Genomic DNA, 11,101 nt, shown 5'->3' on the forward strand with positions numbered 1-11,101 from the left:
GGCCCCTTAATCCTTCTTTCGTAATTACATGATTATTTCTAATCAGATGATGCGTATAATCATCGAAACTTGTACAGAAGGCATGTACGCTCAAATCTGATCTAGATATATACAGAAAGCTTGAATTACCTCTGAAGGTAATATAGCTTAATTAACTTTTATAACTTTTGATAATTAAACTACATTCTACGTATATTATTTTTTTTCTATATCGATCCTACTTTTAAAAAAATCACTTTTACCAACCAAGTGTATTTCTCTCTTTTTTATATTACTATACATTGTGGGGTTAGATACGCATTTTGAAGTATAATATTGACTCAACATTCAAGCTTATCTACTGTCAAAATAGAATGATTAAAGAATTTTCAAAAGTGCCTTTCTTAATCTTGACTCATGCATGGAGTCCATTATTAAAACATTAAAAACAGAAATTTGTTTACCCAGGTTGGTAAAAGACATTTTGACAGCAAAGTAAAGTTAATGTATAGTTCATAGTGATTGTTGATATTGGTTTAAATGATACTTTCTAATCAGTAGAATGTTTACACGTTTTGTCTGCACAAATCTGAATTACCCGAAAAACCTGTCTAAAAAGACGCTTTCGGAAATTCACATAAGTTAAGATGTATTTTATACCTTTAAAGGCAGAAAAACTTTTTAGCCGACCTAATTTTAAAGACAAAAAGGGAATCCATATATACGAGTTTCACTGTTTTATGCTGTTTTATTTGTTCGATAGCTTTAGGGGTTATTTCAGAATTGTAAGTCTGTGTTGAAATTTCATCGCTTTTTGTAATAAGGGAATCCATTATTAATTGATTTCGGGGCAAAAATTGACTAAAATTGGGGTTTAACGTCAACTTCCGCGATACACTGAAATATTTTAATTTGTGAGATAAATAAACATAACAAATAAGGACCACTTTTTGTTTTCGGAAATGAATAACTCAAGTACTCGATCTATAATCGCGATATTGTAGTTTTTTTCTACATTAAAACTACGAACATACATTTCTGTACTCTTTCAGGAAAAAATAGGGATTTATAAAATGCGTTCTAAACTTTTATATTTAGTCAAAAACAATTTCTAGGGAAAATATAACCTGTCAGTTTGGGAAATTGTACTAACGGTGGGCTACTGACTAATGACGAAGAGTAATCAAGGGAACCAAGGTTATAGCGGTAATCAAAAGAATACAATCCAGGGACAAAGACCAGACATGGAAAACAGACATTCACAACAAAGAACATAAAGCAACCAAAATCATACATACAACGTAACAAAAGCAAATGAGAATTTCGAACTCCACTAAAAACTAGGAGCAAGGACCAGGTGCACCGGTAGCGTAAGCGTCCTCTGCTTTTCTAGACACACCCGCCGAGTTGCTCATAAAAAGTCGTCCGGGGTAGACAAATGAGGAAAGGAAAACTATGACCCGTTGAATAAATCAGTTTTCATGGTGCAGATGGATACACCATAACGATTCAAAGAAAAACAATTAATCATTTAAAATATTTTTCTGCTTTAGTTGTTATTTACAGTGGAGTCCGTGATGCTCATTTACTTTTGTTTCTTTGCACGAGCAATTTTAGTTACATTATGTTCTTTGTTGGATGCGGCTTTTTTTCTCTGTTTTTTCTTTATCCTTGGATTGTATTATTTTGAATTCTGCTCGAATCTTGGTTCTCTTGATTACTGGCCCTCTATCTGAAAAGTTTTAGTGGCAGAAGGAACACCAATGTGCCAAATTAGGTGCTTGTAACAAAAAAAAAATGCACAAGGCAACTGTATTTATTAACAGGTGCTATTTCAAAATCCAAAAAGGTAGTTAGAAATATAAATTGTGATCATATATATTTTATTATTACGAATATTGGATAATGATAAATGCATCTATGCTCTGATTGAGATATAGACAAAAATGTTTAAATTCATCATTAATTACACGAGACTGTTTCAAACTTAACTGTGTACCACTTTACAATCATCGTTCTCGTCCTGATCACATTTAACGTCATCTCCTCCTCTAAAATAATTATACCCACACTGGTTCATCTACAATGATATTAGTGACAGACAACACAATAGACCTTTTTGTGGTAATTAAGTGGATGAGCATGCTCAATATACACTTCCGCGAGGTAGGGCTTGGGTACATGTAGAACAAGAGAAGTGTATTTGAGCATGCTCTAAGCATGCTAATCAACTATCCAAATATTTTAGCACAAATGGTTTTAAACATGAAAAACCTGAAAATTTATTATTTTTATCACAATAAATAGTTTGATTGAGTCAATCACATTAAAGGTAGCATCATTTTCATTTACTTCAGAAAAAAGTCACCTAGTATTTTTTTTCAATATAATTCGTAGCATCTTAAGAAGCACGTAACATTTTTTGAAAACTTTTTTCAAAAGAAACGTTAATTTTTTGTGAGGTATGCTAGTAAAATTCTTCGGTTGCAAATTCGTGGATTAATTTCTCTATTATATAAAGAGGAAAGCTATCGGATAAACTTACCGTACAACGACAGTCATAGCCTGTCCGTAATGATTCAACTTGAAATTGGGTCATCATTTCTTTTAGGGTCTCGCCAAATAAAACATCACACATTTGGAACATCTCAGGAGTTGATCCACGTAATCCACGTACTACAAAGTGTTAAATTATTTCGTAAAAATAGTATGTTGTTTTTGATATGTAATTGATATCCCACTTCATAATAAGTTCATGTATACTAGAGTACTTAATCTCCTCGTCGTATTAACTCTTAACTTCAAACTGATACTGCGCAACGTTGTTTTCGAGAACGAGAGTTGATTTTCAGAATTGGTTCATTGGTTATTTAGAAAAAAATGTTATCTCGTTATTACTTTTTTCCTACACATATCATACAAAAAGGAAATTCATACAAGTAAAACAGTAATAACGATACTTTTTTTAACAATCTGAATTTATTAAGTAAATTTTACACAATGAGAAAAAATATTTGATTAATACAAAATCACCATTCCTTTTCAATTACAAAATTGTTAAGTATACTGCCTCTCCATTAATGTAAAGATACAGTGCACAAGTCAGTATGGTTTGTTATTTGATTTTCATTGCATAAAATATCTACAAACCAAATAATTGGAAAATGGACAATTTATTTTAAGACTAGTTGCAGTGTAGAGGATCTCTAATGTGTTACTTGTTGAATGAGAAAGCCTTTTACTGTAATTGAAGAAACAGGCAACATTTCGTGCTTCCATTTGAATATATATTAGTGTAGTTCTGCTTAAGAGACCACGACATACCAAGTATATTTGTGACATTAAAATTAAAACGATATGGTATCATTTAGCCTTAACACAAAGTGTGTGACATACCATGCAATGACATTAGCTCCGTTGGAAGTGAAAACAACACAAAAAAAGAAAAAAAATAATAGATTTAATCAGTCATATCTGTACTATCCTGTTACAGAAGATAATTATTGAAGTGGAAGGGAGAGGTTAGAAATTTTGTAGATTACGACAAGCGTATTTGATTCCTTGCCGACAATTAACAAAATTATAAAAAAAGTAGACAGAATAAATGACTAAAGGGAAATAACACGGCGGCCACAAAAAAAATGTTTGCTTGAGAGAAATTAAAACACAAAACAGATATAACCATTTGTGATATTTATAACCCTCTTCTAGCATTGCAAAAATGGCAATTGTTACATCAAGCAAGAAAGATCAATTCTATACAACCCAGTGAATTAAAAACACTAATCTGTATGTGAAAATTGCGGTAGAGTTATTATTTGTTTCCAATTTGATTGAATGTGTCGACTATTGAAATTTAAAGCATTTTCAATCATCTTCATACTTAAAACATGATAAGAAATCTTTAATTATGAAATTGAAGTATCATAACATAAAGAAACTGTTTTCCTCTTATTCTCGTTTGTAACTCGACCATAAAAATACCAATTATCATGATTTTGCCATGAGTAGTTCATGGGGCGGTTGATGTGTGTCTAATGTTATTAAGAATATGGTGAATAGAACAAAATAACTTTATAATGTTTATAATGTTTAAAATATAGCAAATACAAGTTTGATATATACAGTTGCAGATTCCCCGTATGATATCGATTTAAAAATCAAAATATAAACCGTCTCACATTCAATACTCATACTAAACATCAAGCTTTTGTTGAAAACTTCTTAACGTCAACAAATCGAATAAAACCATCAATTATCTGACCAACAAAACCACAATGAATTAAATACAATTAAACAATCATCGTCGAATTTCGAAATTTTACAAAATTTATCTGATCTCTCTTTTAAATCTTTTCTTTGAGTTCAGTTCAGTTAGGTTTGCCATACCTGCAAGAAAAATCACATCTTCTTTTTCGAGTACATCAGCTCGACATGGACCTGTTGAATATGCTTTAAAAGTTTTCCCTTTCTCTGTTGAATTTTTATCAGGAGACTGAAATGATATAAGAACAATAACTGTTGGTATTTTAACATTGAATGAAACAAACTATATGTAATTGAAAGGTAGCTTTTACAAGTAAACTAGCATTTCATCCAAAGATTTAAAAAAAACCATTTGATTGCTTGATCACTTTGTAGATAGTACGTGGGCTGAGTTAACCCCAGTGCACCCTATTTCATCAACCAAAGTATGATTTTCAGGTAGCCTTATATCTCCAATTCACGAATGTTTTTGTCGCTAAAAAATAAACTGAAGCATTTTTGTATTTTTTGTTACTATTTATACCTCGTTTAGGCAAAAATCGATTTTTAAAGTTTTTTTTATTCTACGAACCTCTTCTTTCTACAGAACGAAGTCAACTGACATATGTATGTATCATCATATAGCCCAATGTCTCAGCTTTACAATGGTACCAAGAAATTTGCGGCAACACTTTGCAGTAAAATGAACAAAGTGTACCCCTATCCCGCCGAAAAATCGCTTAAATTGACATATTTTTCAATGTAAAAACCCCTAGAGTATTTATGCTTCAGTAAAAAATGGCTTATTTGATATTTTCTGTTTATTATTATCACAATATATACTTCTGGGGTTCTTTTGATGAACTTGGGCGATTTTTTGTAGTCAGAATGTATCAAAAAAGCAAAAATGGGATTTTCGATTTTTCGGTCAAAACTCACATAAATTCAAATCTAGTTTATTAAGTCGCCAAAACGAAGAACTTATTGTTTTTGTTCCGTTTCTTCTTATTATTATTATTATGCTTCTTCTGCACGTAAAGATGTTCTGGCGATTTCTCGGAGACCATTTATTCGATTAATACCAAACTTGGCTCAAAAATCAAGCATGCTCAGGGGGTGTGCATGCCACTTCCGGAATTTCAAAATGGCCAAAAAAACAAAACCCGGAAAAACGAAAAAAATTCTATAAAATTAGTGGAACTCATTAGATGTATGGAAATAACTCAGAACGCTGTTCTAGACTTGCTGATATCATAGGCGTAAAAAAAATTCTAGAATGCCGACATTTTTTTTCAAAATGGCCGCCAAAATCGGCAAAATTTCAACATTGTTCGATTTCAATGAAAATTGATATCTAGGGTAAATATGACATTCTAAATTCAATAAATTCAATGGTGGCTTCAGATTTAATCTTAAAGGTGCCATTTTTTTCAAAATGACCGCCGAAATCGGCAAAATGTCAACATTGTTGGATTTCAATGAAAATTCATACGTGTATCTAAGGCAAAGATTGCATTCTAAAGTCAATGGCGGCTACAGAATTTGACTAAATCAGACCATTTGCCGGTTTTGGCGACTTTTGTGTTTTGCTTACTCCCGTAGTGCTATTAATTCAATGTGGATCCTGAAAAATTCGAAAGATCTTTTGGAGACAATCAGTTCAAGACTATTATCTGAATATAATAGCATTAAAACCTATGATTTTTCAACACTGTATACTTCTATTCCCCGTACTCAATTAAAATCCCGACTTAAAAACATTATACATCGTTGTTTTCCCAAAAAAGATGGTACACCTAGATACAAATATATAGTTCTTGGTAGAGATTCCTCATACTTTGTAAGAAATTATTCCAAATCATCTTCGAAATATACAGAGGAAGATGTTTACAAAATGCTGGAATTTTTAATCGACAACATATTTGTCCAGTATGGTGGACGTGTCTTTCAACAAACGGTCGGCATTCCAATGGGAACAAATTGTGCTCCTTTACTTGCTGACCTATTCCTTCACTCTTATGAGGCTGACTTTATAGCTGATCTGATCAGAAAGAAAGAATATCGTTTGGCTAGATCCTTCAATCTCGGTTTTCGCTATATAGATGATGTATTATCTTTAAACAATCTTAATTTCGGGTATTTGATACATCGCATCTTCCCAAAAGAACTTGAGATAAAGGATGTTACAGACACTGTGAAGTCAGCCTCATATCTTGACCTCCACTGAGAAATCGATGGTAAAGGAAAACTATTGACCAAACTTTACGATAAACGCGATGACTTTTCATTCAGAATTGTCAACTTTCCTTTCATCTGTGGCAACATCCCTTCGGCTCCTGCGTATGGAGTGTTCATATCACAACTCATACGTTATGCCAGAGCTTGCCGAAACTACGCAGACTTTTTGTATCGCGCTAGAACTCTACCAAATAGGCTTCTGGAGCAGGGTTATGTTGCTACAAGATTGAAGTCATCACTACAGAAGTTTTATGCTCGTTATCATGAACTCGTGGATCGTTATGGTGTATCCATCAGCACCATGAGAACTGATTTATTCAACGGGTCATAGTTTTCCTTCTCTCGTTTGTCTATCCCGGACTTGACTTTTTATGAGCAACTCGGCGGGTGTTTCTAGAAAAGCAGAGGTCGCTTACCCTACCGGTGCACCTGGTCCATGCTCCCAGTTTTTAGTGGAGTCCGAGTTGCTCATTTACTTTTGTTACTTTGTATGTATGATTTTAGTTACTTTATGTTCTTTGTTGTGTATGTCTGTTTTCCATGTCCTGGATTACATTCTTTTGATTACCGCTATAACCTTGGTTCCCTTGATTACTCTTGCAAACACAGTATCACTTGTTATTATTTATTTAGTATTAAAATTATTACTCGAATAAAACGTCTCAAATTTGGTATCATTTGATAGATAATTTACTTTCTTATTCAATTAAATCACGAAAAACTAATTTTCATGAAAGAAATTTTTTAAAACAAATGTTAAAAATACTACCCTACCCCTAAAAAACTGGTCTCAGTATCAAACAGAATTCTCTTTCACAGCATACCGACACCGTAGAACTAATATTTTAGGCATTCATAACTAAGTTAATGATGTACCCAACATATCTGGTCAATTCAGATGCTTAGAGTTTCTTTTTGTTGTGACAATTACTATGAATTTGGAAAAAGGGGAATTTTCAGAATTTCAATATTTCTTCTATATCAACCATTATTTCCCTTTTCAGAATACCGTAGTTCAGTCAAGCTTTTGTGTGATACAGGACATTAATATATTGTCTTAGCTTCAAAATGAGCCCAAGTAATAAATATTTGAACCTTTATAAGTCAAGTTAGGTGAAAAATTGCCACCCCTACCCATGAAAAAAATACTGAAATAATTCGGCTGAACCTAACGATTTTGGATATAAATGCGAAAAACCATTGTCCGACGCCTATGTTCTATTTTTAGTAACGGTGGCCATGTTTTTCGACGAATCAAAAATCCAACAAATCAGTTCTATGCAGGATACCCCCAGGAACATTCATACCAAGTTTGGTTGTAATTGGTCAAGTAGTGTCAAAGGAGAAGAGTTTTGTATAATTGTTAACGGCGACGACGACGGACGCCCAGTGATAGCAACAGCTCACGTGGCCTTGGCCAGGTGATCTAAAATTGACGATACGGGTGATACAATAGAAATTCTGAATATTCCCATTTTTGTGGATTTTTTAGAAATGGCCACCCAAAAAGTAAAATCTAAGCCCCTGAATTGATCAGATATGTTGGGTACATCATTATCTCAATTACGAGTGCCTAAAATACAGTGTCAGTATGCTGTGAATGAGAATTCTGTTTGATACTGAGACCAATTTTCTAGGAGTAGGGGTGATATTTTTGACATTTTTTGATAATTCTTTCTAGAAAATTAGTTTTTCGTGGTTTATTTATATAGAAAATTAAATTATCTATCGAATGACACCAAATATGAGAACGTTTAATTGAGCAATAATTTGAAGAGTCGAATTAATGCGACTTTTTACGACAAAATTTAAAATATCATGTTCGCTTTTTGGGATAGTTCTGACCACGAAAATCGTCAAAATTCACCAAAAGAACCCCAGAAGTATTAAATGTGATAATACTAAACAGAAAATACCAAATAGATCATATTTTACCGAAGCATAAATACTCTGGAGTTTTTTAACATGAAAAAATATGTCAATTTAAGCGATTTCTTTAGGGTAGGGATACAGTTTTTTTCATTTTACCCAAAAACCCATAGTGTTACCATAACTTCATTGGTACCATTCTAAAGCTGAGATATTGGGCTACAAGATGATGCATAAATGTGTTTAGTTTGTTCACACATGCTATCCCAGGAAGACTTAGACACTCAAACAATTGAGTCACAAAAATCTCGACTTTTTGACCCAGTGCGGTACTAATATAGGCTTATACTGAAAAGGAATCCGAGAATATTATTTGGCGACAAATTGATTCGGTAATGGGAGGTATACAGGTACCTAAAATCACCGTGAAGTTGATGAGTGGAAAGGGGTGTACGGTGGATCCTCTCGGCCCATGGACTAAGATAATTTTTTATTGAGAAGTCGGCATGTATATCGAATTAACAACATTTTCTCTGTTCATCAATACCTTAAATACTTCTAAAACTTGGATTTCAAATTCGTCCTTCATTCTTGTGATACTGGTGATACTGTTTACTTGTCCAAGGATGACTAGAAACAGAAGAAAATAATTTGCTAGAATCCATACACAGTAAAAGAACCAAAGTATGTTTTAATTTTTTAAAACATATGCAAATGTTTATGATATTTGTTTGTGTGCAGATAACGCAGCACGTGAAAACGTATGTATTTTCCAAAATTAAACAACAAAATTAATATGTTTTCTTCATATATGAAGGCATATGCGAAACATATCGATTCCATATGATCTCTTTGCATATTTTCATAAATTAGTTCATTAATTTAAAACATATGATTTTGCTGTTGGTCCTATACATGTACATATACGAAACATGTTTTCCGGAAAATATCTATTATCTTAGTTCTCTAAGGGTGGAAAAAAAATAAGTAATCGCTATTGTTTATGAAATTCTACTTGACTGAAACACATGAAGGACATTTTCATTGTGTCGTTAAATGCAGAATTCTCTGATAGCATTCTTGGTCAAAAAGTTATCAAGAGAACCAAGAATCTTCGAAAGCTGCCGATAAACATACACGAGTGCTTGAATATTTAATCCGCACTTCGAATATTGAATCTTTCCTTTCGATTTTGTCTTAGTATATGTTTTAATTGCGGCTAGGAAAAAGAGGCAATCAGAATGAGATGTAATTTTTTTTGTGGCACATCTACTCACCGAAATCGCTTTTACAATATACATCTTGCAAATATGCCAATCCACATGAGCAACCATAACTGTTGCCAACCAAAATAAACAACACTAAAAACGCCAACATTTCTTAAAAAAAAGTCTTATACCTAAAAAGAACATAAATGTGTGTGTCATTGTTCGTCTGTTTTAGATAAAATGTATGCAAAGGCTGTAATTAACAAAGCAGACTTTTTGTCCCGCGCGAGACTTGTTACAATTAGAGTTCTTGAACAGGATTATGTTGCTTCAAAATGTAAGTCATCACTACAGATGTTTTATGGTCGTCATCATGAACTCTTGTATTGTAACGGTGTATCCAACTGCATCGTGAGAATTGATTAGTTCAACGTGTCATAAATTTCCCTTCCAATTTCGTCTACCCTGGACTTGACTTTTTATGAGCAACTCGGTGGGTGCTTCTAGAAAAGCAGAGGACGCTTACCCTACCAGAACACCTGTTCTATGCTTCCAGTTTTTAGTGGAGTCTGAATTGCTCACTTAGTTTTGTTTTTTGTTTTTTTGTTTTTTTGTTTTGTTCGTGTTAATTTGGTTATTCTTTGTTGTCTGTGGCTATTTTTTTCTGTCTAGTCTTTGTCCCTGGATTACATTCTTTTGATTTCGCTAGAATATTGGTTCCCTTGATTACTCATTCATTAACTATCCAAGGACGTTTTAGCACCTGACAAAAGGGATATTAAATGCATCACTAAAAAGTTTAAAAAAAAAAGAAAAGACATGCAAGCGATGAGTATTCGCATCTTAGATACCTACTTTGGGTTAAGCGACACTTTTAAATGTGTTTCATTGTACTAGGCTACATCATATGAATAAAATATCATACGCTTACAGAAAAAGATAAATGAATTAAGCTACTTAAAAATATACCGTGTAAATATTTTACATTTAAAACTAAAACGTACGAGTACTTACTGTGTATAATCTTTTTCGGAACTGCCTGTGCTCACCGCCAGTGCTCATTATATATATATCTAAAAATTGGCCGATATTGTCATCATTAAGGAAATTGCAAATACCGATGTTTATCATTCAACTCCAACAATTCGAGTGTACGTCGCATGTGTCATTTCACCTTCATGCCGCAATAATATTTATTTTTTTATAATGCTTTATAATGCTCTGATAATATACACTGTAATGGTAGCATAATGATGTATAACTGTGTTTATTCAAAGTCAAGTATTTATTATTTAAGTATAAACGCACAACGAAATAAAAAATTGAGTCAGGAGCGTGAAATGTTACGTGGTGAAATTAACCACTATGAGGAAAACAGAAGCACAGTGAAAAAGTCTTGGACTTTATAACTTCATATCGTTAGAAAGTTACTCGAATCATAGATATGAAATTTTTAAATTCTAATTGAACAGTGTACCTCTTGCTAAATATAACAGTTTATTCATAGAAAAAAAAATTGCTTGTACGATTTTTAAAATTCATTCGGGCAGTATTTTACGTCT

General features: G+C 32.8%; 1 protein-coding gene across 1 annotated transcript; it reads right to left on the bottom strand.

Annotated features, from left to right (window-relative positions):
* Positions 1 to 1,820: 1,820 nt before the first annotated feature.
* LOC148622358 (uncharacterized) lies at positions 1,821 to 10,689 on the bottom strand. Its single transcript, XM_088574040.1, has 6 exons — positions 10,554 to 10,689; positions 9,609 to 9,730; positions 8,879 to 8,961; positions 4,369 to 4,474; positions 2,525 to 2,655; positions 1,821 to 2,059 (listed from the first exon to the last, which is right to left on the bottom strand). Exons 2-6 carry the CDS (start codon positions 9,706 to 9,708, stop codon positions 1,967 to 1,969), a joined length of 513 nt encoding a protein of 170 aa, XP_088430166.1. The 5' UTR covers positions 9,709 to 9,730; positions 10,554 to 10,689; the 3' UTR covers positions 1,821 to 1,966.
* Between the last annotated feature and the right edge of the window lie 412 nt (positions 10,690 to 11,101).

The sequence above is a fragment of the Perna viridis genome, chromosome 3, assembly GCF_037379345.1.
Source record: "Perna viridis isolate PV_CMFRI_1.1 ecotype Kerala chromosome 3, ASM3737934v1, whole genome shotgun sequence".
In the NCBI taxonomy this organism is placed as follows: Eukaryota; Metazoa; Mollusca; class Bivalvia; order Mytilida; family Mytilidae; genus Perna; species Perna viridis.

Bases quoted from the DNA above. Each gene is read 5' to 3' on its own strand.
- LOC148622358 (XM_088574040.1), bottom strand. From the start codon at position 9,708: ATGTTGGCGTTTTTAGTGTTGTTTATTTTGGTTGGCAACAGTTATGGT. The intron at 8,962-9,608 runs GTGAGTAGATGT...TTCTGTTTCTAG, and splicing joins ATATTGTAAAAGCGATTTCG to TCATCCTTGGACAAGTAAAC. The intron at 2,656-4,368 runs GTATGGCAAACC...AACACTTTGTAG, and splicing joins AGATGTGATTTTTCTTGCAG to TACGTGGATTACGTGGATCA.